This window comes from Lutra lutra, chromosome 16 (genome assembly GCF_902655055.1).
Source record: "Lutra lutra chromosome 16, mLutLut1.2, whole genome shotgun sequence".
NCBI classification, from domain to species: Eukaryota; Metazoa; Chordata; class Mammalia; order Carnivora; family Mustelidae; genus Lutra; species Lutra lutra.
This window is the reverse complement of record NC_062293.1, coordinates 59678888-59706486: the sequence shown is the minus strand read 5'-3', so window position 1 is coordinate 59706486 and position 27599 is coordinate 59678888. Positions and strand designations below refer to the sequence as shown.

Here is a 27599-nt window from a genome sequence, read left to right as displayed (position 1 = left end):
CCTGGGAAGACTATTTTGTGGGGTGCTCACGAGAGAAACACAAAGCCAGATGCCTGGGTGGCTCAGTCGGTGAGGCGTCTGCCTTTGGCACAGATCGTGGTCTCAGGGCCCTGGGATGGAGCCCCGCATCGGGCTCCCTGCTCGGCGGGGAGCCTGCTTCTCCCTCTCACTCCCCCTCCGTGCTTTCTCTCTCAAATAAAATCTTTAAAAAACCCAAACACCACAAAAACACAAAGCCCAGGCCCCCGTCAGGTGCCTAACCCCACACTGCGCAGGAAGCTTGCTGCTTCGGGCCATCATCGTCCTGAGCGAACCCACTCCGCTCTGTGACCACCCAGGACAGTCTCAGGCCAACCCCATGCTCACGCCTGCTCCCGGCTGCACCTGCGGCTCCAGGGTGTCAGGCGGGGGTGGGGTGGGTCAGTGGGATCAAGGACCAAACTTTGCCCCTGAGAAGGGCGGCTGCCGCCACCAGAAAGCTGAGCCCTCGCCCCAGAGGGGCTTACAGAGGAGTGAGAAAAGTCAGGCTGGTCAGAAGCCGGAGCAGCACGGAGCAGAGCCGGGTGGGAAAGGGGGAGCGGCACATGGGTCCCCGGAGCTGCCCTCGCCTCCGACCCGGGTCCCGTCTGTCCAGCCCTCACGGAAGCCCACCGCACACCTGGCCTGCAGAGCCGATTCTGGTAACACATGGAGGCCAAGTGACCCGGCGACTTAGCAACCCTTGTCGGCGCTGCTGTCCCCGAAGGCTGCTCCCTCCCACTTTATCGCTCTAGAACCCGAGTGGCTGGGCCAGCACAGGGACCTTGGAGGGCGCATTCATGTCCGGTAAATCTCTGCATCTGTTGCAGCCCTTGCCCAGGCCCTGACGTGGGGGCCACGAAACAGGCACCAGCCCCAACCAGAGCCAGGAGACCCGCCAGCGCGCACAGAGGTGAGCAGGACGCAACAGGTCCGCTCTGCGGGGCCGGAAGGGAGAGCGTTGAAGGACTGGCTTCAAGGACTTGTGGGAAATGGACAAGCCGCACGGACCCTCTGGCCTTTGGGGTCCTTGCTTGTGGCCCGGGCGCGAGGATGAGGGACCTCACAGGCCGAGGAAGGACACCCCAAAAGGACAGGTGTTTGGTGCAGTGTAACGGGAACACAGGTGCGCACGGTCGGTGAAACAAATTGCTCCGTCTCCTGCTTCACCGCCCGCCTGCTCGGGCGGCTGCGGACCTGACCGGGGCCCTGTTTGGCACCTTTGGGACGGCGGTGCCCGGCTTCCCAGACTCGTGTGAGGACGTGGCCGGCGGGGGACAGAAGGTGCAGAGCTCAGCACCTCCCACGGCATCCGCGAGTCCGAAGAGCTTTTTAAACACACAAGATTCCTGGCATCCCCCTAATTCAGGGCTCTTTGGGGATGGAGCTTAGGAATTAGGATTTTAAGCAAGTACCTCAGATGATTGATTAGAGTCCTCTAAGGAGACTTTAAGATGAAAACGTCAGTTCAAGGGCGCTTGGGGCGGGAAGCCGGCGTTCTCACGCGCGGCCACAAGGGGGCAGCAGGGAGGCCAGAAGCGGGCGTGGGCTTAAGGGGCGGCGGGTGGGCGCACCTGGGATTCAGGCTGCGGGAGGCCGCAGGCCCTGGTGCCGCAGGGTCCCCCTGCCAGGTGGCCCGTTCCTGCCGAGTGCTCCCCTGCGGGCGCCTGTCTTACTACCAGGTTTTTGTGGGAACTTTGCCAGCACTACTGTGACTCTGGCTGGGTGGGGGGTGGGGGGTGGAAAGGTGTGCTGCGTGAGTGAGAGGCGGCTCAGGAGGTCACCTGCACTGGGCGGCTTCTCCAGGGAAACTGGCGCTAGTTCAGAGCAGGGCTACCCATTCCCCACTGCCAAGCTTGCGGTTTCAGGTGCTCTGCGAAGACCCGCACCTATCCCAGCTTGCTCCCCAGCTTAAAAGGGTCGGGTCTGCGGCCAAACAGCAGGCAAAGGATGCCAGGACAGGGCAGCTGCCAGTGGGAGCGGCCAAGAGGTCTCTGGCCGAGGGAAGAGGATTAGGTGACAGTCCCCTAACCTAGCCCGGAACTAACACCCCCGCCCGCCCTCCCTCCCACACCCCAGCCTGCCCTCCTGAAGCCTGCCCGAGCTCAGAATAACCCCGAGGACCAGACAGGATGGCAGGGGCTCTGCTGGGCGTGCTGCTCCTCCTGCGGCTCCTGGGTATGGCCGGGGCTCCGTCCCGCGCACGGGGGTAGGGATGCCCAGGGACGGGCCAGGACGAGAGACGGAGAAGCGGACTCAGTGGCGGGCTCAGGAGGCAGGCCAAGCACACAGCCTCAGGGGCACACTCACAGCAGAGCCCCATGTAGACCCCGGGGCAGCAGAGAGCCCCCCAGCCCCTGGTCTGCAGCAAGCCCACAGCTGGACCCCTCCCCAGGTGCCGGTGAGGCGAACGAGGAGCTGCGTCTTTACCACCATCTCTTCGACAACTACGACCCCGAGTGCCGGCCCGTGAAGGAGCCTGAAGAGACGGTCACCATTACCCTCAAGGTCACCCTGACCAACCTCATCTCCCTTGTAAGACACCCCATCCCCACCCCGGAGCCTGGAATTCCACTCCTGGCTCTGGACTCCCACTTCCAACCGTCCTGACCCGCTCGTTTCTGCAGAACGAGAAAGAGGAGACCCTGACCACCAGCGTCTGGATCGGAATCGTGAGTCAGCTCTGAGGGGCAGCAGCAGGTCTCGACCCCCTCCCCCAAACTCCTGGCGGGCACAAGGTGGGAAATACAGGGCACTTGTGTGACCATCCTCACTCCTTAGAACTGGCAGGATTACCGACTCAACTACAGCAAGGATGATTTTGGGGGCGTGGAGACCCTGCGGGTCCCTTCAGAACTTGTCTGGCTCCCAGAGATTGTGCTGGAAAACAAGTGAGCATCGTTCTGTTTGGTGGAAGCCAGGGCCTGGGGGCCTGGGGCTGCACCTGGCATGGGCTGGGCTTGGTGGGAGGGCAGGGGGTTGGCAGCCTGACCGACGCCGGCTCTCTCGGGGTCCCCAGCATTGACGGCCAGTTCGGCGTGGCCTATGACGCCAACGTGCTGATCTACGAGGGCGGCTACGTGAGCTGGCTGCCCCCGGCCATCTACCGCAGCACCTGCGCCGTGGAGATCACCTATTTCCCCTTCGACTGGCAGAACTGCTCGCTCGTCTTCCGGTGGGGCGAGCCGCTCAGAGGCGGGGGAGGGGGGTGTGATGATGGGGGGCAGGGGCGGGGGGCGGCACGGACGCGCTGGCCCTGGCTCCGCAGCTCGCAGACCTACAATGCGGAAGAGGTGGACTTCGTCTTCACAGTGGACCACGAGGGCGAGACCATCAGCAACATAGACATCGACACCGAGGCCTACACGGGTGAGGCCTCCTCTTGCTCCGAAAACCCGCCCCTAGACGCGGTCTGCAGAGGGGACGCACCGAGGGCGGTGGCCCCAGGCCATGGAGGCCGGGCAGCTGATCTTAACCTTGCCCCTCCACTGAAAGCACTGTCCACGGTGGCGCGGGACCACCCTTCCGCTGGAACTGCCTTCGCCCCGAAGGCCCAGATCACCCGAGACCCCACCAGTGGGGGCGGGCCGGCCACACCTCCCCACCGTCCGCAGCCCCAGGTGTCACCGCCAGGTGTGCGCCCGCGCCGGCTGACCGCGCCCCCGCCCCCACCGCAGAGAACGGCGAGTGGGCCATCGACTTCTGCCCCGGGCTGATCCGCCGCCCCAACGCCGCCTCCGCGGGCGGCCCGGGGGTGGTCGACGTCATCTACACGCTCATTATCCGCCGGAAGCCGCTCTTCTACGTCATCAACATCATCGTGCCCTGCGTGCTCATATCGGGCCTGGTGCTGCTCGCCTACTTCCTGCCGGCGCAGGGTAAGGGGCGGCGGGGGCCAGACCCCGGGCGCGCGGCTGGCGGCGGGGCCTGCCTCACCGGGCGCTCCCTCCAGCCGGCGGCCAGAAGTGCACGGTGTCCATCAACGTCCTGCTGGCCCAGACCGTCTTCCTGTTCCTGATCGCGCAGAAGATCCCCGAGACGTCGCTGAGCGTCCCGATGCTGGGCAGGTGGCGGCGCGGCGCGGGACCCACGTGTGCGGGCGGGGCCGCGGGGCGGGGCCAGGCGAGCCTGGGGCGGGGCCACGGCCAAGAGACACAGGGAGCCGCTCGGCCGTCCGGGCCCGCCTGGGCTTTATTCGAGCGTGGGGCGGGGCTGGGGCGGCGGCGGGTTCTCGGGTCCCCCGTCCTCCGCGCTGCTGCTGGACGCCACCTTGAGGTCCCCTGAGTATCTCTGCCGGGGGCGGGCCGGCTCAGTGCCCCCCGCCAGCCCTGCCGCCCCCGGCTCCTCCCCCCTCCCTCCCCGTCCTGAACTCACCCGTCCCCCGGCCGCCCCGAGGCCCAGCGGGCGCCCCCACGGCGGCAGGAGGGAGGCGGAGCCCTGCAGGCCCTGCCCGCACAGGCACAGCCACGCCCCCTGCAGCGCCAGGCGGGCCCCCGCGCCCGCCGCAGCCCCCGCTCGCCGAGCCCCCTGCCCCGCCGCCTGGGCTACTCGGGCCAGCGCTCCGCCCGGGTCCCCGGCGCCTGGGGCCGGGCCCGGGCTCGGGCTGCCGGCGTCGCCGTCCAGTCGCCGCACCTCCTGCTGCAGCCACAGGGCTGAGATCTGCGGTGGGGGTGCGGGAGTTGGCGGGGGCGCAGGGGCCTCTGCCGCCGCTTCCCACCGCTTCCACGTCGCCTCCCCGCCCCTCGGCAGCCTCCGCGCCCCACCTCGAACAAGGTGGCGCCGAAGCTCACGACGCTGGCCGCAGCCTCTCTCAGCACCAGCCCCAGGGTGGGCTTCGGGTCGGGCGGCCCCTGCGGCTCCCGCGGCTGGAGGGACTCGAGCTCCCGGAAACTCTGCTCCAGATACTCGTGGGCTGCGGCCACGGCGAGTTCCAGGGAGGACAGGAGCGGGGGCTGCAGGGCCACCTGGGCAAGGAGCGGGGGCGGCGGCGCCGGCGGGTCACCGGGCGGAGCTCCCGGGGGCGCCCGCCCCGGGTGGGGCCGCCGGCGGAGCCTCACCTCCGTGGAGCTGTGGAAGTGGTAGACCCACAGCAGGGTTTCCAGCGAGCTGGGGGTCCCCTCCATGGCCGCCGGCGGAAAGGGGGGCATCGGGGCCGCGAGCGCGCCGTCTGGGCCCGCCGGGGAGGAGCAGCCTCGCGGGCCGGGAGGGTCGTTTGTGAGGTCAAGCAAGGCGGGCTCCGCAGGTACCTCATCTTCGTCATGGTGGTTGCCACGGTCATCGTCGTGAACTGCGTCATCGTGCTCAACGTATCCTTGCGGACGCCCACTACGCACACCATGTCCCCTCGGCTGCGCCACGTAAGCGCCGGGTGGGCGGGGCCGGCGGCCCGGTGGGCGGGACCTCGAGCTCACCCCGCCCCTCCGCCAGGTCCTGCTGGAGCTGCTGCCGCGCCTCCTGGGTTCGGGCGCGCCCCCCGAGGCTCCCCGGGCCACCTCACCGCCCAGGCGCGCTTCGTCCGTGGGCCTGCTGCTCCGGGCCGAGGAGCTGATACTGAAAAAGCCGCGGAGCGAGCTCGTGTTTGAGGGGCAGAGGCACCGGCACGGGGTCTGGACCGGTGAGCGGAGGGGAGCGCGCTGGCGGGCGCGTGTGGCGGGGCGGGCTCCCCACTGACCCTCCCCTCCCCTCCCTCCCGGACGCCCCACCAGCTGCCCTCTGCCAGAGCCTGGGCGCCGCCGCCCCCGAGGTCCGCTGTTGCGTGGACGCCGTGAACTTCATGGCCGAGAGCACGCGGGACCAGGAGGCCTCCGGCGAGGTGGGACAGGCCCCGGGGTGGGATGGCCTGGAGGCCCCCAGTCCCTGGCGCCGCGGGAGACGCAGCTCGTGTCCGCCCCTCCCCAGGAGATATCCGACTGGGTGCGCATGGGGAAGGCCCTGGACAACGTCTGCTTCTGGGCCGCCCTGGTGCTCTTCGGCGTGGGGTCCAGCCTCATCTTCCTCGGGGGCTACTTGAACCGAGTGCCTGATCTGCCCTACCCGCCGTGCATGTAGACGTCGACCCCCGCACTCGCTTCTGGAGGAAACCGATTTTGAAAGCCCCGCTGCGGTGCGGTCCTGTGCTCGCTGCTGCAATAAATCGGCGCTGTGCCAACTTCCCCGGCTGTGCGCGGGCTCGTGTGGCTGAGTGCGCGCACCTGTGGAGGTCTGCCCCGCCGGGGTCGGGGGCAGAGCACGGTCCTCCGGAAACCACTCGCCACTCCTGCATCCAGCCTTGTCGACTCCCCAGTGTTTCTCAGAGCCTAGGCCCTCGTGACCCTCTCTCCAGACCTGGGAGCTGCTGCCTTTATCGGCAGAAAACGACAGGATGGCCTTGGAGGCGGCTGGAACCTGGAAGCCGTGTGCCACCTCCGGGGAGCGCGCAGGACTCACATGTCCCAAAGGCCATAGGGCTAAGGCCCCCTGGGCCGCCCCCTCGTCCCAGGCCTGCTGGCTTAGCCGGGCTGGTTGTCGGGACTGGGAGAGAAGACAGGGGCCCTGGATGGTAGGAGCTGGTTGAATTGTCTTTATTAACAAACGGAATATCCAAGGCCACTACATTGAGGGGGGGCGGGGCAGGGCTACTTGCTGCTCACACTATATACAGAGGCAAGCAAGGGGGTGCAGGGGGGAGCGAGAGCTCCCCACTCCCTCCCTCCACCAGAGAAGGACAGAGGCTAGAAAGAAAAGGGGTTGGAAAGGGGGAAATGTTTTGGCTGGCGGGGTCCCCCCTCCATTCCCTGGGGTTTGGGGGGAGGGGAATCATTAAAGTGCTTTCAGAAAATGAGGAAATGGTCCCTGCCCCTGGAGTGGCGGGCGACCCCCCTGAAACCTAGGGCCCAGTGACCCCCCCCAGGGTCTGGTACATTCAAGGGGGGAGCCGGCTCCCCTGACGTGCAAATGAAGGGGCCCAGGGCCCTGCCTGGTCAGCAGCAGTGGGGTATGGGTGCCCGCCCCAGCACTCTCCTCGGAAGTGGAGAAAAGGGGGGTGGGGCTCGGCCCTCTGGATTCCTGGTAAGGGGAAGCCGTTCCTCTCCCTGGAATTGGGACAGGCACAGTTTTGGGGAGAGAATGAACTGGGGGGGGGGGGGAACAGGATGGTCACGTGATCACAAAAGCGTCAGGGGTCAGAGGTCACGTTCCCAGCAGGCTCCAGTGAATCAAACCAGTCAAAAGCAAAAGCCCAGGGAGGGGAAAGGAGGGCGGGCTGGGGGGTCTGGCTGCGGGGGCGGCTGTCCCATCACCAGTTCATGATGCAGTTCCGGTTCAGCGTCATGAAGTAAACCTGGCTGCTGCCCCCGGAGCGGACGGAGGCGAAGAACACCTGCGGTAGGAGAGGTCAGGAGAGATGGGGGCCAGGGGGTGGTTGGGACTAACTGTGAGCCGCAGCAACAGGGGGAGAGCTGGAAACTGCAGAATTTAATCTTAGCGCGCCACCCCCCCCTCCCCAGAGGCAGAGCTGCTTGGGGAGAGGGCAGCCCGCGTGATGGTGGGAGAGAGGGAAGAAGGCTGTGATGCAGGCTGTGCCCCCAGAAGACCCCACGGCGACCCCCCCCCCCCACCGCCCCGAATCCACCAGCAGGGGCAGGACCAGGGGCTCCCACCTTGTCGTTCCGTTCGCACAGGAACTTGAGCCTCTGGGCCCGTTTGTGCATGAAGACGCCGTCCAGGTGGCCCGTCTCCACCGAGCGGATCTCAATGGCTTTCTCACCCCAGCCCATGATCTGGTTGGAGCAGATGTAGGCTGGGGGAGAAGGGCAGGAGGGCCAGTGAGTGGGCTGCAGCGGTGGCTGGGGGCCCAGGGGGCAGCCCTGGGGCGGGCACCTTGCTCACCCACAGAGGTGGGCATCTCTCCCCACTGCAGCACCACATCCTTAATGATCCGCCCATAGGTGTTCACATAGACGCCCTCGTCCTCGTAGCAGAGCAGCATCTCCATGCCGTCAGTGTCGGGGAGGAAGATGATGGCGTGGGGCGTGATCTGGCTCTGGATCTGGGGGCGAGAGGGCGTGCTGCAGGCTACGCCCCCCACTGCCGTGCCCGCGCCAAGCCCCGCCCAGCTTACGTGCACGGGGATATAGATGTCATAGCTGTTCCCCGAGTCCACGTCCACTGCGTGGAAGCCGGCGCTGGAGCCGTAGATGACCTTGAGTCGCTGACCCTCTTCCACGGTCAGGTCGACCAGCAGAGGGCGGTGAGGGAGGTCGGCGAAGGACTGTGGACGGGAGAGGAGCTCAGGGGCCGCAGCCCGGCCACTGTGGCCGGGCTGGGCGGGTGGGGGGCTGCGGCAGGGCTACCTTGAAGGCCATGAACTTGTGGTAGGGCTTGGGGGCCCAGGCATACACCTCCACGGAGTTCTTGAGGGCGATGACCAGGAACTTAATGCGCTCATATTTCACTGCGGGCAGGGCGGGGGAGGGTTGGGTCCCACAGGCCTGTCACAGCGCCTGGCCCCGTCGCCCGGCCATGCTGCCCAGGCCCCCGGGCCGCCCCGCGGTGACCTCCTCACCCACGCGGTAGTGCCCACAGCCCTCCATGTCCCCCACGGTGGTCCAGCCCTGCTTCTTCTCCACGTCCGGGTCGTTGTGCAGAATCTTGTTCCGGAGCCAAGACAGGTAATAAACCCGCAGTTTGTTCCTTTTCCCTGAGGGCAGACACACAGGCCCTCACCCGCAGTCCAGCCCCGGCCTCCCGCCCCCTCCGCCCGCGGTCGGCCGCACCCCACAGCGGCATCAGGGGAGTCCCCGCCTCCTCCTAGGCTGCAGGTGGGACAGTGCAGGGGTCCCCGCACCGGGCCCCATGAGCGCCGTGCCCCGCGCACCTGAGATGGTGATGAGCAGGTTGAGACCTTCCAGCACGTCCATTTGCTGGAAGCGCCGCCGCCCGATGAGCCCGTACACCTTGCCCTGGCCGCTGCGGTCCAGCAGCATCAGGCCGTTCTCTGTGCCCACCAGCAGGTTGACGCCTGTGGCGGGAGCCGGCGAGCGGGTCACCCGCAGCCCGCCCTCCCAGGCCGAGAGCACAGGGGTGCACCGCCCCTGCTCTCCCCCGCCCCTGGCTCACCCCAAAGGGCTGCACAGAGGATCTCTGAATTGAACCGCTTTTTGTACTTCCGAATCTCGGGGGTCTCGCTGTGAGCGCGGGTGTTGGTGGGGTTCACGTTGACCACTGACCCTTTCCGGACGTCATACTGGAGCTGATCCAGCCGGCCACCCTCTCCCCCTACCAGGGCTGCCGGAAAGAGAAGAGAAGGGGGAGGAGGGCTGCAGCCCCCTCCCCCCAGCCCTCCCCACCCCACCCCTGCATTTGGTGGTGGGGGGCTCCTCTGCATACTCAGCAGGACAGGGGAAGGGTGGAGAAAGGAGAAGGTGCAGGGAGGAGTGGAAAGTGGGTGGAAGGCCCAGCAAAATCCCCATCCTGTCCCTCAGGCGCCCCGGCTGCCTGTCCCTGGCAGGTGCTCAGGCCCAAGTGCAGGCCCGGCAGCTCGGAAAAGCCACACCATCAGGGGCCAGCCTGTGCCCTCCCCCTGGCCTCGAGCCACACCTCCTCCCGTCCTCACCTGTGATGGGGATGGTGTCCCCACTGCCTCCGGGCTGGTAGACCCCTAGGTCCACAAACATGGTGAATGAGCTCTTGCCAGGGGCCTTTACCAGCCCGCGAGACTGGTACTGTGGGGGTGGGGCAGCGGTCAGGCAAACGCTCCAGACCCGGACCCCGCGCCCCCGCCCACGGCTCCATGCCCAGGGCTGCATGTGCCCACTTACGTCGCTGCCTCCGTCCTTCGAGGGGGGACTTTGGCCTTTGCCACTCTCTGTGGGCGAGTGGCTGGGCTGGACAACGTCAGGAAGGTTGGTGTAGCCGTTACTGTCCGCGTGCAGCAGGCCGCGCTCCTCCTCGGGGGTCTGAGGAACAGAGGGAAGGGAGCCAGTGCCGGGCCGGGGGCGGGCACTGCAGGTGTGGGGAAGAAGGGGGGCCACTCACGCGCTGGACCACCATGGTGCCGCCCCCATAGGGGGTCTGGGTCCCGGCCATCTCCTCCACGTCGTGGACCACCATGGTGCTGACGCTGTCGGTGTCTCCGTCACTGCCGTGGGAGACAGGATGGCCGTCAGCCCCCAGGTCCAGCCCGCCGCGGGGAGCCCGCCAGGGATGGAGGGCCAGCGCTCTCCCCTCCAGTGGACACTGCCCCGTGGGAGTCGGGGGTTCTGGCACCTGGGGGAGGCCCGCCCTCAGCTGACACAGCAGTGGGAGACAGGTGGGTACACCAGCCCAGATCCCCTTCTCCAGAGACCGGAAAAGGCAGGGTCCTCCGATCTAGGAGAGGGGGAGCCTGTCTTCCCCCAGGGTGCCCCCATACCGGGCCCCGGGGGTATCTCTGCTCCCCTCAGAGGGCTCGCCGTTGCTTTCCTCCTCATCTTCGCTGCTTTCCACCTCCTCACTGGAGGACGAGTAGTCCATGGCCTTCTTGGGAGGCCGTGGGGCCTCGTCCAGGGTTCTCTCTTTCAACAGCACAAAATCCTGCAGGGGTGGGGGGAGGGGGGACCCGTAAGGAGGGGGGGTGGGGAGGGTGGGGTCAGGTACGAAGAAAGCCAGAGGAGAAGGGGCAGGCACGGGGGCTCCCAAGCAGGCCTCATCACTGACCTCACCGATGGCGCGCTTATAGCTCTGGGAGGGGCCGCGGGGGCCGCAGGGCAGCGGGAGGAGCAGAGAGAGGTGGAGAGAGATCAGTAGCCAAGAAGCGCGGCCCGTAGCCCCTTGGCACCAGGTCGCAGAGGGCCCAGCCCGGGGCTCCTGGGGGCCCTGAAGCCCCAAGCCCCACCCCACCCCCCACGTGAGCAGGCGGGGTTGCGGCTGCTGCCCAGGACTTACTGCGGGCCGGCCTGGCCGGGAGCGGTGGTCCTCGGGCTTGGCTTTGTTTCCGGGGGAGAGCACGGGGGAGCTGTCCAGTTTGGAGGAGGCTGCATAGGGCAGGGCGGGAGAAGGGAGGTCACAGACCCCTGCTCGCCCTCACTGACCCACAGCCAACCGGGCCTGAGGCAGGGTCCCCCCACAGTGTCTGGGTGGGCCCCAGAGTCAGGCCAGGCCATACCTCCCACGCGGTTCCGCTCCAGTGAGCCGGCCTGCGGGAGGTGCCCATGAGACGGGAGGGCACCTTCCGGGCGCTCCCAGCCAGGGTCGCTCCTCCTGAGGTCGGGGTTGCTGTGGGAGGGCAGAGGCCAGTCAGGGAGCCGCACCCCCAACTCCAGCATAGCGCTGCAATGCAGAGAGCCATGACCAGGGGGCAGCCAATGGCCGCAGTGAGGGTGAGACTGGGGTGGGGGGGCAACTCCATTACCTACAGGCGTTGGGCGGGCCAGGGGGCTGAGCGGGGGGCCCTGGAGGCTTGGGGGTGCCCCGCTCTGCCCGCCTTTGCAGATAGATTTGCCAGGCGGAGTTGCTGCGAGGTCTGTGGAGGGAGCACAGGGGTGCCCGGGGGGCGGGGCAGGGGACTCTGAAGTGACTGGGGTGGGGCTGGCCCACCCCTGAGCGGGTGACCTGACAACCTCCCCTGTGCCCTCCCAGCCCCCCACCCCAGGGCCACCATGCATTCCCCCCCGCCGGGGGGCTACCTGGCGCGGACAGCCTGAGCAGGCCGGGCCCCTCCGGCCCCACTGGTGTTGAGGGCAGCGGCAATGGAGGAGGTCCTCTGAGGCACCTGAGGGGGACCGGGTTTGGGTGCGGTCAGTGCGGTGCATCCTCAACTCGGCCGGTGTTCTCCCCGGCTTTCGCGGACCCGCCAGCAGATGTCAGGGACGCTCACAGATCTTCCAGTCATGAAGCTGGGACTCCAGCTCCGCAAGTCTTCCCCTGTGGCTTCCCAAATGCCGTGGGTGCACTTCGGGTCCCTCACTCAGCCCTGGGAGCAGGGACGTGGTCCCAGAGCAGGCAGCCTGCCCTCTGGCCTGGAGGCTGGCGGGACAGGGCCCAGGGTGGGCGCCTGGCTCTTCTCTTCCCTTCCAGCCCTGAACCCTGTTTCCACTGGGCCTGCTCCCCAGTTCCTACTTTTCCTTCCCGTTTCTCCTCTTTCCTGGTCCTGTGGCTCAGCCCTTACCTTGGGTGGGGCCTCAGGATCCGGCCGGACCCAGGCTGTGGGGCTCGGGCTGGGGCCAGGCCCTTCGGAGGTGGGATCTGAGTTCTGGCGGATGACGGCTCCTCGGGCGCTGGGCGTGGTGCTGGGCGTGGGGACGGCGGGGTCGGGCTCGTGGGCGGCTGGGAAGGCAGCCAGGTTTCGGGTGGGCTGGTCCTGCAGGGACTGGGATCGGGGTACAGGCGCTGCATATGGCTTCAGTGGGACCCGGTGCGCCACCAGGCTCTGCAGGGAAAGACCAGGGAGAGTGGGCTGCCCGCTCTGTGGCACATCCCCACCCGGGAGCGGGGGTCTGGGCTGGGAGGAAGCTGTGAGGAGAGCCTCTGGCTTCCAAGTGTCCACTGGAGGAGAGGGGCTGTGGAAGCCCAAAAACAGGGGACAGGGCCAGACTCACGCAGAGGCAGTCAGGTGTCTGTCTTTGCCCTTGTACCCCGAGATCTGTGAGCCCTGGCTGAGTGTTCATGTGTGTGCACGCATGTGCTTGTATGTGCACACGTGCCTGTTTGTATGTGCACATGAGTCTGTGCACATGTGGGTGCACGGCTGTGCCACAGCTGTGCAGAGGGAGGCACCGGTATCTGCGCATGAACACAGGCTAGGGAGAGGCTCACCTTGTGCGGTCCCTCCTGGGGCTCTACCGGCCTCTGCATAGGAGGGGTTTGGGAAAGGGGGCCCGGGGGCCCAGGGGTGGCCTGGGGAAGGGGGGGCTCGGGCCCCGTGCTGCCGGGCTTGGTCTTGGCCAAGGGGGAGTTCTGCTGCTTGTTCATCCTCGTTCTCTCCTCCACCTGCAGCATGAAAGGAGGCCCGGGGGGTGCCGGCTTCGCTTCCCCGTCCTTGGAGCACAGGCCCTCCGTCCCCGTCCCGTGCCCGGTGCCAAACTCCCCATTCCCGGACCCGCCAGGGCGCTGCGACCCGTACCTCCCGGGCCCAGGCCGGCTTGTCGGTGGCAGCGACACCGCGGCCGTAGTGGTAGAGCGGCTTCCTGTCCGCGGGCAGGCCCTGCTGCTGCTGCTGCTGGAGGGACTTGAGGTAGGCGTGCTCCTGCTGCAGCTGCCGCTGGAGCCGCTCCGACTGCCGCTGCTCCTCCAGCTGCTTCCGCTTGTACTCCTGGGCCCGAGGGGAGGGAGAGCGGCTCAGCGGCGTGGCCCGGGCCGAGGCAGGCAGGCCCTCTCTCCGGCCAACCGAGACGTGGGGTCTTCCCCCAGCGCCAGGCCGGACCCCCTGCCCTGCGGTGTCCCCATCCCACTCTGGCACAGAGGCTCCAAAGCCGCCGCTTCCCAGAGGAAGCCGGGGACCCCGTTACCAGCAGCAGGGCCTGTTCCTGGAGCAGCTGTTGCTGGAGGATCTCGAGCTGTCGCTGCTCCTCCTCTAGCCTGTGACGGATATACTCCTGGGGGGGGCGGGGGGGGAGCAAAGGGCAGGGGGAAAGGCGGGGGGCGTCGTCGTCGGAGGACAGGATCGGTGGGGTGAGGATGAGGAGAGCAGGCAGCGTCGGAGAGAGACAGATGGGGGGGCATGAGCCCCAGGAGGGCGGGCGATGAGGAGGAAGCCGGGGTGGAGGGCCCGTGAGGGGCAGAGGGCAGGCGCAGGGGTGAGGCGTCGAGTATGGGGCACAGAGATGGGGAATGAAGGCGCAGAGACAGGAGGAGGGCAGGAGCCAGGGTGGGGGTTGAAGGGTGGGAGAAAACAGAGAGAGAGTGAAGCTGGAAAAGACAGGAATCTAGGGGACGGGAAAGACAGGGCAGGGTATCGAGGTGCAGGGGAGGCAGGCGGCAGGAGCAGAGGGGAGGCGGGCAGGGAAGGGGTGAGTCCGGTGTGCGCTGGGGGCGCTGTACCTGCTCGCGCTCGGCCTGCCGCCGTTCCTCCTCCCGCCTCAGGGCCTGCATGTCCTCCAGCCGCTGCTGCTCCTTCTCCTGCAGCTTCCGCTGCTCCCGTTCCCGCCGCTGTTGCTGTGGGCAGGAAGAGGCGCCCTTCAGGCCCGCGCTGGACACCCAGCCCGCTTCTGGCGCCTGCCGCCCCTGGGGGCCACCGTGGATGATGCTTTCTCTGTCCACTTGTGCACGAAGCCAGCCGCAAGGGCAGCCAAGTGCCCGGGAGTTAGACGCCCAGCCCCCCTAGCCCCTCACCCGCCTGGCCGCCAGCAGCACGGAGTGGGCCGCAGGGACAGCCTCTGGACACAAGGGGGCGGCAGGTGCCCGCACAGAAGCACCTGGTCCAGGCCGGCCACAGGGGTGGCCCGTGTGTCCACACTAGAGAGGAGGCCTCCCGAGGGGTCCCTCCAGCCCGGGAGCTCCCTGTGCCCTGCCTGGCCCCAGCCTGTGCGGCCGCTGCCGGGAACATGCGCCCCCCACCCCGGGGCCGGCTCCTGCCGGTCCTTTGCTCAGGGGAGGTTTTGGGGGGCAGCCGACAGGTATCGCCCGCAACTTAGACGGTTTTCTTAAGTCTGGTTCTCCGCGAACTTGGCGGTCACATCACCGTTTGGACAGAAATGCCGACGCTGAGGCCGGGTTTACGCCGTCCTCCTCAGCCCATCCCTCCGCATAATAAAGGCATCTGAGCACGTGTACATACGGATGCCCGCTTTCTAAACCGATCTAAAATACGCCGCCACTTAAATGTGCCTCTCTAGGGGGTGCCCGGGTGGCTCAGTGGGTTAAAGCCTCTGCCTTCTGCTCAGGTCATGATCTCAGGGTCCAGGGATGAGTCCCGCATTGGGCTCTCTGCTCAGCGGGGAGCCTGCTTCCTCCTCTTTCTCTCTGCCTGCCTCTCTGCCTACATGTGATCTCTCTGTCAAATAAATAAATAAAATCTTAAAAAAAAAATCTTAAAAAATTTTTTTAAAAAATGCGTCCCTCTGGGGCGCCCGGGTGGCTCAGTGGGTTAAGCCTCTGCCTTCGGCTCAGGTCATGATCCCAGGGTCCTGGGATTAAGCCCCACATCGGGCTCTATGCTCAGCAGGGAGCCTGCTTCCCTTCCTCTCTCTCTGCCTGCCTCTCTGCCTACTTATGATCTCTGTCAAATAAATAAATAAAATCTTTTAAAAAAATGCGCCCCTCTATTAACTCAGAGGTCTTTCTCCCACGCACCCCAATAAGTGTTTTCTAGCAAATCTAAGCCAAACAACCAAAAACAAAGGAGGATCTCAGGAAGGGATTTCCGGATCAGACCCGACAGCTGCTGCGGCAGCACTGGAGGGCGCGCAGGGACAGCAGGGACAGGCCTGTCCCTGCGGAAGGCGCCCCTGTGGGGCCGGGGCCTCCCCCACCCCTCTGGGACAGCAGGACAGCAGGGCACACCCCCTCCACCATCGCACCTCCTCCACACGCCGCCGTTCCTCCTTCTGCTCCTCGATGCGGCGCTGGCGCTGGTGCAGCAGGTGTTGGATGTGTGCCTCTGGGTCCCGCTGCTGCTGGAGCTGCTGCTGCTGCAGCTGCTGCTTCACGGCCTCCGAGTTGCTCTTATTCTCCTGCTGTAGCCGCAGGAACTCCCGGCGCAGCGTGGACTCCCCGGGCACGTTCATGATGGAGCTGGGGGGCGGAGGGGTCAGGGCATGCACTGGGGGGGGGTTGGGGGGACGCGGCCGCCACCCCCACCCCCACAACCCTCGCCCCCCTCTCTCAGTCCCTCCGCTCCTCCGACACCTGGGCCGGGTTCTCTGCCCCCGACCCTAGACCAGGGCCCCCCCGTGCCCGCAAGTACGGCTGCCCCCCTTCAGCCGGGGCTGGGGCCCACCTGGGCTCGCCCTCCTCTCCGTGGCTGTCGTCTTCCTCCTCGCTGCCGCTGTACTCGTACTCCGTCTCCTCTGCATGGGGAGGCCACTGCTGTTCCTTGGCCTGGCGCCCCAGACCCCACCCCGGGCTAAGGAACCTTCCACAGGGGTGAGCAGCACCGGCCGCGAGGGGGTGTGCAGGGCTCCCGGGAGCGGCAGGACTGGGCTCTGGGGGGGAAGGCGGGACCAGCCAACCTACCCTTCTCGCCTCGCTTCTTCCGAGAGCGGTCTATGTGGTCCTTGAGCTGGATGCGGACCTGGCGCTCAGTGGGCTGGTCGCGGATGAAGGGGAACTTGAGCAGCTGCTCTGTGGGCGGGCGGCTCAGGTACGTCTTGATAAGACACGTGTCAATGAAGTCGGTGAACTTCTTAGACCTAGAAGGTAAGGGGGCTCACGCTGGGAGGGGCCCCCCTGGAAGCGGGGGGCGGTCACAGGCCAGAGAGAGGGATCCTCCGTCCAAAAGCCATCTCGGTTTCCCTCGGGTCTTCTCCACATCCCAAGCCTGGCCCTGCCCCCAGCCCTCTGTGGTGCAGACCCTCACTGGGCACAGGGGTGAAGGCGGGGGGCGGGGGCTGGTCCAGGGACCTACCATTTCTTGGACTTGAGTCTGGGGGGTGGGTTCCGTGGGATGAGGAAGAGGGCTCGCATGGGGTGCATGTCACACAGAGCTGGCACGTGGGGGGGGGGGGGACACACCATGAGTCCCTTTCGCAGCCCTGGGCAGAGCCCCAAGCAGTCCCTCCCACCACAACCTCCGTGACCCCCCCACAGTCCCTCTAGGGCTCCCTCTACTCCCAGGTCCACACTTACGGGGGGCCCCCTCTGCCATCTCGATGGCTGTGATTCCTAGAGACCAAATGTCACTCTGCAGAGGGAAGGAGGGATGGGAGCATGTTCCTGACGGCCCTCTGTGCCCACCATCCTGGCCTTTTTAGGACCACTTCCTGGGATCCAGCTGACCCCACCCCTCACCACAGGCACAGCACCGCACCTTCACCGTGTCACCCGGGCCGTCCGAGCCCCTGCCCCCGCCTTCAGTCTACCCGCCACCCCATCACCGTCCCACCGCTGGCTGCCTCCGTGCAGCCCGCCCCCTGCTCCATACCCGGTAATCGTAAGTGGCATCGGGGTTCTCGTCACAGGCGATGACCTCTGGAGCCATCCAGTAGGGGGTCCCGATGAAAGTGTTCCGCCTGCCCACAGTGCGGTCCAGCTGGGCACTCACCCCGAAATCCACTGGGAAGACACGGGGGGGGAGTCGTCCTGGGGGTCTTGGCGCTGGCAGGTGTGTGCCCCAGAGGCAGCAGGAGCCCTTGCCTACCCAGACGTTCCCGGACACCTCCGCCACCCCGTCCACATCCTGAGGAGCCTGACCTAATGTCCCTGTGTTGGGGGGACAACCAGTATGAAAGGGCCAAGGGCCAGGCAGGAGGGGCCAAGGCATCCCATCTCCCCTGAGGGACCTGTGCAGCACCTGGGACGCAGAGGTGGGGGGGTGGGGGGCACTTCTGCACTGATTCCCAGCAGGGGGAAGGGCCTCACGGGGGAGGAGATGCGACAGGCCCAGAGCAAGACGCGCAGCCTGCTCTCTGTCCTGGAGGTCAGAGTGCCCCACCCGCCGCCTCAAAGGAACTGCGTACCTAGCTTGACCTCGGCATTCTCCGTCAGCAGCACATTCTGCCCCTTGATGTCCCGATGGATCACCTTGTGAGCGTGGAGGTGGGCCAGACCCTGGGGTGGGGGGAGGGGAGCTCAACCCCGGCGCTGGAGGGTATGGCCGCCCAGAGGAGAGGGGCACAGGGGGCTGGGCTGAAGGGGCTGCCCCCACGCGACGCGGGAGCGTCCTCAGGGGAGCGGCCCCTGGAGAAGGCCCAGCAGCTGCAAGGTGGCACGGACAGTGACAGGCGGCTGTGCCCCCCGCCGCCAGAGGGTTCTGCAGGGCCGGCTAGGTGTCCCTGCCCCGACCGGCCAGGGCCTCGGGTGCTCACCCGCAGGATCTCCCGGCAGATGTAAGCGATGCAGTCCTCCTTCAGGGCGTTCCCTTTCGTGTTCTTCACCAGGTCCGTCACCGAGCCTGCGCCGCAGAACTCCATCACCAGCTGCGGCCCGGGGCCGGGGAAGAGCATCCGTCAGGCAGGGCCTCCGTGCCCCCGCCCCAGCCCCTGCAGGAGGGCCAGAGGCCTCGGAGCCACAAGTGGGGTGAGCCGGGGAGACGAGAAGGCCATGCATGAGGGGCTGAGGGAGGCGGTCTGGGCACCAAGGGGGAGCCCGAGGAACCCCGAAAACTAGACAGAAGGAAGTGCCCATGCGCGTTTTCCTCGGGGACGGCCCCAGGCTTTCGTCTGGGCCCCATGGGGACTGCAGCCCAAAACCATAGGGGCGGCCTCGGAGCGCGGGCTGGCAGACTTTGGCCTGCGAGCTAAGCCTGGTTTTCACATTTCTAAACGGTTGGAAAAAATCAAACTAAGAATCCTATAAAATTGGAGTTGGAATGTCCTAAGTCAAGGCTTCTGGGGACCCAGTGACACTCCCGTCCCCATTCATGTGCGCACTGCCCATGACTGTTTTGGGGCCCAGCGGCCGCCGTGAGTAGCCGTCACAGACTATAGGGTCCACAGAGCCCCAGACACCGGCTGCCCAGCCTTCGCGGCCAGCGCCGGACCCAGAGGCACGGCGGGGACTAAGAACGGTTCTCCAGGCCTGCTGGAGAGGAAGTGGCAGGCAGGGCGGGCCAGTGAGCTGCAGGAGGGGTCCTGGGGAGACCCCTGCACAGGCCGCAGAGGCCCGGCCGCCAGCACCCTGGGGATCGGGAGGCCCGTGGCCGTGTTCCCCCACACATCCCATGTGGAAAAAGGCCAGCGGGGACGTGTACACGCGCAAATGCAGCGACGGGAATCTGCGGCCCCACATCTGGGCCCCTGCCCCCCACAGGCCCGGGGTGGGGGTGGGGTGGGAGTGCAGTGCATCCAGCAGGGGGCGCCCCGGGTAGGGCCTAGCCTCCAGTCCTGGGGTCGCCCACCCACCACCCAGCGGGCAGAGTCGCTGCCCCTGCTCCGGGCAGTCCGTGCATGAGTGCCTCGGGAACACGGACCATGACGCATGCCTATGTGCAGAGTGCACAGACGGTGCTTGGGAAGCACCTGTCCGTGGCTGGCGGGAGAGGAGCCCCCGCTGAGCCCTGAGCCCGCAGCCACGGTCCCTGCAACACTCCCCGGGCGCTGGGCTGCAGAGCAGGAAGGGCGAGGCCAGGCAACGGCAGGCCTGGCCAGGAGGGCAGTGACTCTCGGGAGAGAATCTGGGGGAGGCCCAAAGGAGCCACAGCTCTCCATGGAGGAATCGTCCAGAAGGGCTTGTGCTCTCCAGGAGGATCCGACCTCTGCCTCCACGCAGTTTTGGGGGCTGTGGCTCCCCACGGAGCTGTGCAAGGAGGCAGGACTGACGCACTCCCCTCCTGCCCCAGCCCTGCTCAGGGAGGATGCAGGCGAACCCCAGGACCCTGGAGGGCCTGGCAAGAGGCCACAGCGTGTGGGGTAGGGAGGCAGGGAGGCCGTGTGCACGGAAGGAGGGCTGGGGGCCTGGAGGCAGGGAGGGCTGCGGAGGGCCGGCTCACCCACAGCTGGTCATCATTCCCGGGCGGGCTCTTCTTGATGAAGGCCCCATAGTAGGTGGCGATGTTGCGGTGGTGAGAGTACTTCTTCAGCATGTTGATCTCCTGTTTGATCTCCTCCTCCTCGTCCTAGGAGGACTGGACGGCTGAGCCCGAGCACCCCCCCCCCCGCCCACCTCGGTGTCCCTGACTGTCCCCCGCTCCCGTTGCTCCCTACCTCTGTGACGTCCATGACCTTGATGGCAGCCAGCTGCCCAGTCTTGACGTGCCGACCCTGTGGGGCAGAGAGGTGGACGCGGAGGCTCTGAGTCTATGTCTGGGAATGGGTGATTCTGGAACAGGCCGTGCCTTCTGGCTGTTTTCGGTCTTAGAAAGTGTCCCCGTGGTGACGAGACACTCCATCTATGGGTGCGTCACAGGGGCAGGCAGAAGCCTCTCAGAACAACTACGGGGCCCAGACTCCAAGCGCAAGTTGGATCGAGACAACGGGTCCGCTCTGCCCCCTAAACAGCTCAGGGAGGCGCGTGGGAGTCACCTCTGTCTGGGCCTCCCAGTTTGAAGAGCAGGGGGTGAGAGAGGTCCTCCCCTGCCTTGGGGGGGTTGGGGGAGGGGTTCCGCCTCTCTAGCAGCTTCTATGCCAGACCCACAGCCTCGTGCTTTCAGGAAGCCTTTCCCAGAATCGCCCCCTTCTAAGGCTTTTTATTATTATTGGCAGGAAAGAATGAAGACAGAGCTGGGATTTGAGGGAACTCGGGGAAATCCAGAAAGCGGACCAGCCTGCCGATGCCCCACCGCTAGTGCTAATGGGAAGGAACTTCTAGAATATGTCCCTGCCATTCTCTCTCCTCCCCCCTCATCCCTCTGACATTCCTCCAGGAGCCATCCCAGCCTGGGACAGGGGAGTCCAGGCTTCCTGGGAAAGAGCAGGGAGCTGGGGGAGGGACGGTCAGCCCCTCCCATCATTCTTGTCTTCAGCAGTCATTCAAGACCCCAAGCCCAGAGCAGCAGCAGAACACAGCTACTATTTCCATGGCAACAACCAGGCTGGCAATGGGAGACTGGGGGAGGAGGCGCACCTTTCCCCCAAAGCTCACAGGGTGGTCCCGATGACCCAGGAAATGCCCCTGCGATGCAGAGACTGGTGGAAAGGCCTAGCGTCACATCAGGAGAGGCAGAAGGCGGGCATGTGCCCTAGAGGCTCCAGCTCTGGGGACAGCATCCGTCTGGGACATCTAATGTGCCACCTCCTCCTCCCAGTGGGACCTGTGGTTGGGCTGGGTGGGCCAAGCTGAAGCGACAGGCAACGGTCTCGGAACTGCTACTTTGTGTGGAGGACAGGGACGGCCCCCGGAGCAGAAAGCCAGAGCTCAAGAAAACCACTTCCCCTCTGTGACAGGTCCTGGGGCTCCACCAATGCCAAGGCTAGGCCTCGGAGAGGTCTGGGAAGAAGCCAGAACTGCCCTTGTGGCCTGAGCTCTGCTCGGAGTTCCCAGGTGAGCCCCGATGGACACACATGCACAGCCACACACACATGTGCACGCACACACACCCACGCACACCCACAGATACACGCGTGCGTGCCTACACCTACACTGATACACATGTGCACACATGCATGCTCGCAGATACACATAGGTACCCACATATGCACACGCGCACACACACACACACACAGACACACACACACTTACCACTGCCCTCCCGGGCCCCTGCCCACACTAGCCTGGCTCCAGACCTCCTCCTGCTGAACCCAGGACTCATGGAGACTCCATGCACAGCCCAGCAAAACATCCCACGTGCTGGGCTTCTCTCTCCCACCATTCACACTCCTTACCTCTCCCAGCCTCCGTCCCCTCCCACGGCCCCAGAACTAGGGCCTGCTCGCCCCCCCCCGAGGGCCCCATTAGAGGCTCACCTTGTACACCTGTCCGTACGTTCCATTGCCGACCACTTCCACCAGCTCAAAGATTCCAGCAGGGTCCTGTGGGGAGGGAGACAGAACAAGGCGTGGGGACTTCAGAACAGAGCGGGAGAGACGTATCCGGTCAGAGTGAGCACAGGGATATGACGAAGGGGCTTTGGGGGAACCCAGACCCAGCGGTGGTTTTGGTGGGTTGCAGGGTTCGTGTTCTACAGGCAAGGTCAGAGGAAGGGGAGAGACGACAGCAGTGGGAACCCCACTGGCCTTCAGACATGCCCGTGATCACACAGGCAGCGGCAAACTCTGGGAGGCTGTGGCCGCCTCTGCCAGACAGGGGTGCCTGAGCGTGCACCTCCGGAGCTGGGGTCCCCTGCACACACCTGCGACCATGGTGAAGGGCTTGGGACGGAGCCCGGCACAGAGTGTGTGTGCGCAGTACAAGATAATCATCGTTATGATTTTTTTTTTTAAGATTTTATTTATTTGACAGACAGCGAGAGAGGGAACACAAGCAGGGGGAGTGGGAAAGGGAGAAGCAGACTCCACACTGAACAGGGAGCCCAATACGGGGCTCGATCCCAGGACCCCAGGACCATGACCAGAGCCGAAGGCAGATGCTCAACTGACTGAGGCCACCAGGTGCCCACTGTTGTGATTTTGTAAAAGCAGGGAGGAGGGAAGCCAGCCGGAGGCCACAAACCCAGCAGCCTCCTCTCTTGTCCCTTTCTGGCTTCTTCCCAGTCCTCCTGATGCCCAGTGTGGGACAGCAGGTGACAGAGAGGGCCACGGAGAGGGCCCAGGGGCTGGAGTACTTCCAGACCCCACTCTCTGGAGCCAGGCAGTGCCAGGAGGAGAGTCTGGAAGGGCTCAGACAAAGCCACCAAAGAGGCTCCTGGCTTGCTGGCCCGAGAGCACGCGGCCAGCCCAGCTGTGGGGACGCCCTCCGCACCCTCTGGTGTGGCCTTCTTTTGGAGACAGGCCAGGAGGTCAGCCTGCCCCTCGGCCCCCTGCAGGTCCCGCAGGGGGGCGACACCCCCGAGAACACACTCTCTGGGCAGTGCCCAGATCTCTGGGCTGATCGTTTTAAAAGCCCAGAACCTGAAACTGCTTTCTCCCTGTTTCTGAAACCAGGATAGGATTTCTGGAAAACAAAGAACGCCTGACGGCCCCTCCTCGGAGAGCAGCAGAACCTAACTTGGCTGGGCCGGACAGCGGAGATGGCGGCCCAAGGCTTCCGCACCAGATACTGACTGCGCCTGCTTTCCCAGCAAGGGGACCCGAGGGCCCACACGAGCAGTCCCCTCCCCGTCCGTTCCTTCAGAGCGCACACCATTGCGCACCAAAGCCATGTCTTTCCTTGGCGTGGAAACTCCTGGAAGAAAGGCATGGCACCTTCCTTGCTCAGTGGCATGTCCAGCACCCTGCCTGGGCCCGGCTCGAGGCAGCCAGAAAACGGCCCGCAGCTGCTCCGGGGACGAAAAGGGAGATGGTGCGGAGGGGCTGCCTGACTGTGCATCCCTGGGGCCTGGGCTGAGCCGGCCCAGAGTTCTATAGTTGCCTGTGCAAGCATTTGGCTCCAGCTGAGGTCACCCCACGAAAAAACAGGCCGACAATGGAACCACCTTGAGCAGGTCTGATGGAACAGTAAGCCCCAGGAAAGGGAGAAAGTGTCACTGTGGGGACAGCTGATGGGAGTGGCCGGGAGCCCGGACCCGGTTCTCCTGTCTGCCTGCAGGCCCCAACTCCCGCCAGAAGGGCTCGGCCTCTCAGGGGCCTCGAGCTTGGCCTGTTGGGCCGCGCTTTCCTACGTCCACTCTACTCTTTCCAAGGTGGATGGAGGCGGACCTGGGACTCGCGGTCGTGAATTCCGGGGCGCTCCTCACCTAACACAGAAGGAGGACGGGCCTGAGCGTCCTAACCAGGCACGGCTGGTGCCTCAAATCAGCACGGACGGGTTCAAGTCTGATCTCAGACCTGAACCCGCCTCCTCCTCGGAAGTGTGGGAGGTGCTGGGGAAGACAACAGTCCTTGAGGTCAGACGTGATCTCCGGGTTCAGCTTTGTGGTTCCAAGCTGGTTTCCTGACCCGCTAACCAGGACGGCCGCACTTCCTGGGAAGAGCTTTCCAGACAACGGACCCAAGACCAGGCCTTTGACGGGTGTCGCGATGCCCGGCCTCCCCCCGGTACAGAATGTGGGGGCGGGGTCCTCTCTACCAACAGCAGGACCGTTTCCACTCCTGTCATCCGTCCCTTCTTCCCTTCAGACATCCCTGCTGGTCTTCCTCTCAAACCTGGGGCGCCCCCACTCCTGGCTTGTGCCTTACCACGTCTCAGTCCGGGGCCCAAGGTCACCCTCCTGACCTTCCCCTCATGCCCAGAGCCGACACCTCCGTTGGGTATCCAGTTGTCCCATTGTTAACGAACCGATAAATATTTTCTGAATGAGTGTCTATACCTACCCTGGGCCAGCCTAGGCCCTAAGCACGGGGAAATCTGTAGGGTAACTTTCTCTTCTTTCACTTACATCAAACATTTACTGAGTGCGAGCTCGGGGACAACTCCTCAGTCAGGCACGAGCAGAGCTCAGCAATACGTGAGAAACACGGGAGGAAGGTCAGAGACGGACCTCATAATTTACGGGCCAAGGACCCCTATGTGCTCTAGGATTTTATGCTGAAAGAGAGAGCAGAGGCCCTCGAGGCATCGAGAAGCTGCCAGGCAGAGTGGGAGCCCCTGGAAAGTGGCCTTCTAGGGGGTCCTGGGCATCAGCTGTGTACCGCGCGAACATTTAAGTGTTTGGGACTTTGTCCTGCTCACACAGAGGCTGGACTGGACGGAAGGTCCATTTTGTGGCTTTGGGGATAGGCGGAAGCAGGCCAGGTGCGCCGGGCAGGCTCCTGCAGGCTGGATGCTCGGTTGGCGGGTGCCAGGAAAGTGAGAGCCAGCAGTATTGGGCCGGGGACGGAGGCTTGGTTTGGATGTTGCGTTTGCGATGTTTGGGGACATCAGGCAATTAGGAACGAGGGTCTGGAAACAGACTGAGAGTGGACACGGGAGACGGACGTCCAGGGAAGGAAGAACCCAAAAGCCAGCCTCTGGGGAACAGCCCTGTGCCCCATGACGGACAGCAGGATGGGTGGCACTGAGGAGAGCACCAGCGGCCGCAGACTTGCAGTCCCTCTGTGGGGGCTGCAGCCCGGGGAGGGGGGCGCTGGAGGAAGTGGCGCCCTCTGGGGAAGCCGGGCTGAGCGGAAGGGGACTCTGATGACGGGGCAGCAGTGTCACAGGCTTTCCAAAACAGGAAGGTCTCCCCTGCCCGTGGGAGGGAAGAAGACAAAAAGGAGACCGGGATGCCTAGGTGGCTCAGTGGGTTAAGCCTCTGCCTTCAGCTCAGTCATGATCTCGGGGTCCTGGGATCGAGCCCCACATCGGGCTCTCTGCTCAGCAGGGAGCCTGCTTCCCTTTCTCTCTCTGACTGCTTGTGATCTCTGTCTGTGAAATAAATAAAATCTTAAAAAAAAAAAAAAAAAGACAGGAGACCGACAAAGCCTGCTGAATTGACTTCTCAGCCTGTATGTGCGCTGCGTCCCCCGAGGGGTTCCAGAAGCGATTTGGGCACGTTGGTTCTTCCCCTACATGCATGTGAGGGTCCAGAAGACCCCATTCAAATGCCCACATTTATGCTCAACTCCGTCCACGTGCTTGGTGGCTCCGTCTGCTGGGAGTCTGCACACACCCCTGCAGCAGTGCCCTGTGCCTGGGAAGCACCAGGCAGCCCAGGCTTGCCCTCCGCACACAGGACCAGCTCCGGGAGAATGTGCTAGAAGCACCCTCCAGCTCTTCCTCTGGCTGCTCAAAATCTCAGCCGCCAGGTTCCTGTCCGGCCAAATGCTGGGAGGCGGGAAGGGACGGGGACAAGGCTGCGAATGAGGACCCAAGGGACTGAGAAGAGACACTGGCCGGTCGGTCGAGGCCAGCAGGAAGATGAGGGAGCCCCAGGAGCAGCCGGCGGCCTTGACTTCACCGACCACATGGGTGGGAAGATCATCTGCTATGTGGGAGGCGGGCCCAAGTGAGATGGGAAAGCTGGGGAGGAGATGCCTTCAGGATCCACCAGGCTCTCTGGAAAAGATCTGCTGGGATCTGGCTCCCGGGCCTCCCATGCAGCATGCGGGTCTGGGGCAAGGGGCCGAATCTATGGGACAGATGCCCCTCCCCCAATTCTACTGTGGGTCGGTCGGTCAAACTCTGCACTTCAAAGGGTGCTGACAGGTGGGTGGGGTGCGGGCCTCCCCGCAGCGGAACCCCTGTGACAAACTCCCGTCCTGTAACAGCCCCGCAGCTCCTCCATACGCAGGGACTCGCTCATGCCCATTTTTCTGTACGTTCATGCGCCAACCCTGCCCAACGATGACCTTTTCCCTCTGCCAAGCCAACTCCCGCCTGTGTCAGGAAGTCTTCCCTGCTATCCCAGCCCACCCCAAGCTGTCCCACCCGTGAGCGTCAACCTCGGTTTCATGTATTAATGGCACAGAGATTGAGTTTCTCAAGAACAGGACCACGTGGAGACATGCTGTTCTGGGAATGACCCGAGAGCAAGACCAGGCTGTCGACTCCCGCCACTTCCAGTCAATGTCATGCTGGTGGTTCCACCCAGTGTGATCAAGAAATAAAAGGCTTCCAGGCTGGAAAAGAAGAAGGGAAACTATCTCTGTGTGCTCACGACATAATCATGCATACAGAAGATCCTAAGAAATCGACTAAAATGGGGCGCCTGGGTGGCTCAGTGGGTTAAAGCCTCTGCCTTCAGCTCAGGTCATGATCCCAGGGTCCTGGGATCGAGCCCCACATCGGGCTCTCTGCTCAGCGGGGAGCCTGCTTCCCTCTCTCTCTCTGCCTGCCTCTCTGCCTACTTGTGATCTCTGTCTGTCAAATAAATAAATAAAATCTTTAAAAAAAAATCGACTAAAAATCTTCGAGAATGAATCAATGAGTTTGGCACAGTTGCAGAATGTGAGATTAATGAACAAAACCAACCCCTTTTCTATGTTCTACAATGACTAACCCAAAAATGAAATTAAGAAAACAATTCCAGGGGCTCCTGGGTTAAGCCTCTGCCTTCAGCTCCGGTCATGGTCTCAGGGTCCTGGTATTGAGTCCCATATCGGGCTCTCTGCTCAGCGGGGAGCCTGCTTCCTTCCCTCTCTCTGCCTGCCTCTTTGCTTACTTGTGATCTCTGTCAAATAAATAAAATCTCTAAGAAAAAAAAAAGAAAAAAGAAAACAATTCCATGTACAGTAGCATCCAAAAGAATACACTTAAGCCCAGAAGTGTCAGATGTGGCCACTCAAAATATGAACATTGTTGAGCAAGTTAAAGACCACATACATGGACAGGTTTGCCATGTTCATGGACTAGAAGACTCAATACTGTTAGAGTCCACAGGTTTGGTGCACTTCTATCAAAATCCCAGCAGGCATTTTTGCAGAAATTGACAACTTTATCCTAAACATCGTACAGAAATGCAAAGGATCCAGAGGAGATAAACGATCTTGCCAAAGAAGAACAGAGCTGGAGGACTCCCACTTTCTGATTTCAAAACTCACTCAGAGCTACAGGACTCCAGACAGTGGTGTGGCGGAGTGACAGGCGTCTGGATCAGAGGATGCAAACACCACCTCTCTGGTTTGCGGTCAGCTGATCATCGACAAGGGTACCAAGGCAGTCAAGTCTTTTCAACAAACGGTGCCAGGACAGCAGAGTGTCCACACGCAGGAGAATGGAGTCAGACCCCTATCTTGTGCCATACAAAACTTTAACTCAAAGTGGATCCCAGACCTAAATGTAAGGGCTAAAATCACACAAATCCTTTTTTTTTTTTTTTTTTTTTAAATCAGGTATAAACTTCTGGATTTTTTTTTTTATCAGTCTGGTAAGTGAAAAATGGGATTTCAGTGTAGTTTTCGTTTGTATTTCTCTCATTATAAATAAGGTTGAGTATCTTTTTAAAAAAATTTATTTATATTTATTTATTTATTTATTTATTAAAGATTTTATTTATTTATTTATTTGACAGACAGAGATCACAAGCAGGCAGAGAGGCAGGCAGAGAGAGAGGAGGA

General features: G+C 63.8%; 4 protein-coding genes across 20 annotated transcripts in view; 1 reads left to right on the top strand and 3 right to left on the bottom strand.

Moving 5' to 3' along the window:
* Window positions 1-1285: 1285 nt before the first annotated feature.
* CHRNE (cholinergic receptor nicotinic epsilon subunit) lies at window positions 1286-6475 on the top strand. 4 transcript variants are annotated; one of them, XM_047707176.1, is made up of 12 exons: window positions 1294-1649; window positions 2098-2553; window positions 2646-2690; window positions 2800-2909; window positions 3038-3193; window positions 3287-3387; window positions 3696-3896; window positions 3971-4085; window positions 5261-5375; window positions 5446-5632; window positions 5724-5830; window positions 5917-6475. In XM_047707176.1, the coding sequence occupies exons 1-12, from the start codon at window positions 1473-1475 to the stop codon at window positions 6064-6066; spliced, it is 1920 nt and encodes a 639-aa protein (XP_047563132.1). In that variant the 5' UTR covers window positions 1294-1472; the 3' UTR covers window positions 6067-6475. The 4 variants fall into 4 exon arrangements, 3 of the variants coding, with proteins under 3 accessions (XP_047563133.1, XP_047563132.1, XP_047563134.1); XM_047707178.1 differs by lacking the exon at window positions 1294-1649 and having other exon boundaries at window positions 1911-2196; window positions 2414-2553; window positions 5917-6440; XM_047707177.1 differs by lacking the exon at window positions 5917-6475 and having other exon boundaries at window positions 1290-1649; window positions 3038-3146.
* Window positions 4094-5202, bottom strand: C16H17orf107 (chromosome 16 C17orf107 homolog). Of its 3 annotated transcripts, XM_047707186.1 has the most exons (4): window positions 5076-5202; window positions 4782-4982; window positions 4393-4677; window positions 4094-4308 (listed from the first exon to the last, which is right to left on the bottom strand). In XM_047707186.1, exons 1-4 carry the CDS (start codon window positions 5163-5165, stop codon window positions 4210-4212), a joined length of 675 nt encoding a protein of 224 aa, XP_047563142.1. In that variant the 5' UTR covers window positions 5166-5202; the 3' UTR covers window positions 4094-4209. The 3 variants fall into 3 exon arrangements, with proteins under 3 accessions (XP_047563142.1, XP_047563140.1, XP_047563141.1); XM_047707184.1 differs by having other exon boundaries at window positions 4094-4677; XM_047707185.1 differs by having other exon boundaries at window positions 4782-5154.
* Window positions 6476-6554: 79 nt separating the features above from the next.
* The window catches only part of MINK1 (misshapen like kinase 1), a 42963-nt gene continuing 21918 nt past the window's right edge, over window positions 6555-27599 (bottom strand). The window contains exons 2-34 of one of the 12 annotated variants that reach the window (XM_047707163.1): window positions 21471-21536; window positions 19773-19829; window positions 19559-19684; window positions 17937-18047; window positions 17589-17679; window positions 17054-17184; window positions 16759-16813; window positions 16538-16616; window positions 16147-16322; window positions 15911-15980; window positions 15492-15705; window positions 14014-14127; window positions 13482-13568; window positions 13097-13285; window positions 12790-12963; window positions 12143-12403; window positions 11661-11746; window positions 11387-11497; window positions 11141-11250; window positions 10921-11009; window positions 10693-10716; window positions 10409-10569; window positions 10033-10135; window positions 9816-9953; window positions 9611-9719; window positions 9115-9282; window positions 8873-9016; window positions 8561-8695; window positions 8349-8449; window positions 8117-8266; window positions 7885-8044; window positions 7656-7795; window positions 6555-7375 (exon numbers count right to left, since the gene is read on the bottom strand). In XM_047707163.1, the coding sequence (XP_047563119.1) occupies window positions 7292-7375; window positions 7656-7795; window positions 7885-8044; window positions 8117-8266; window positions 8349-8449; window positions 8561-8695; window positions 8873-9016; window positions 9115-9282; window positions 9611-9719; window positions 9816-9953; window positions 10033-10135; window positions 10409-10569; window positions 10693-10716; window positions 10921-11009; window positions 11141-11250; window positions 11387-11497; window positions 11661-11746; window positions 12143-12403; window positions 12790-12963; window positions 13097-13285; window positions 13482-13568; window positions 14014-14127; window positions 15492-15705; window positions 15911-15980; window positions 16147-16322; window positions 16538-16616; window positions 16759-16813; window positions 17054-17184; window positions 17589-17679; window positions 17937-18047; window positions 19559-19684; window positions 19773-19829; window positions 21471-21536 (4014 nt within the window). In that variant the 3' untranslated portion in view covers window positions 6555-7291. Of the gene's footprint in view, window positions 7376-7655; window positions 7796-7884; window positions 8267-8348; window positions 8450-8560; window positions 8696-8872; window positions 9017-9114; window positions 9283-9610; window positions 9720-9815; window positions 9954-10032; window positions 10136-10408; window positions 10570-10692; window positions 10717-10920; window positions 11010-11140; window positions 11251-11386; window positions 11498-11660; window positions 11747-12142; window positions 12404-12789; window positions 12964-13096; window positions 13286-13481; window positions 13569-14013; window positions 14128-15491; window positions 15706-15910; window positions 15981-16146; window positions 16323-16537; window positions 16617-16758; window positions 16814-17053; window positions 17185-17588; window positions 17680-17936; window positions 18048-19558; window positions 19685-19772; window positions 19830-21470; window positions 21537-27599 lie in introns of all 12 variants that reach the window. The other 11 variants (XM_047707162.1, XM_047707160.1, XM_047707170.1 and 8 more) reach the window with 11 other exon arrangements.
* Window positions 21545-24844, bottom strand: LOC125087162 (uncharacterized). The gene is made up of 2 exons (XM_047707180.1): window positions 24295-24844; window positions 21545-23596 (listed from the first exon to the last, which is right to left on the bottom strand). The coding sequence occupies exon 2, from the start codon at window positions 23044-23046 to the stop codon at window positions 21952-21954; it is 1095 nt and encodes a 364-aa protein (XP_047563136.1). The 5' UTR covers window positions 23047-23596; window positions 24295-24844; the 3' UTR covers window positions 21545-21951.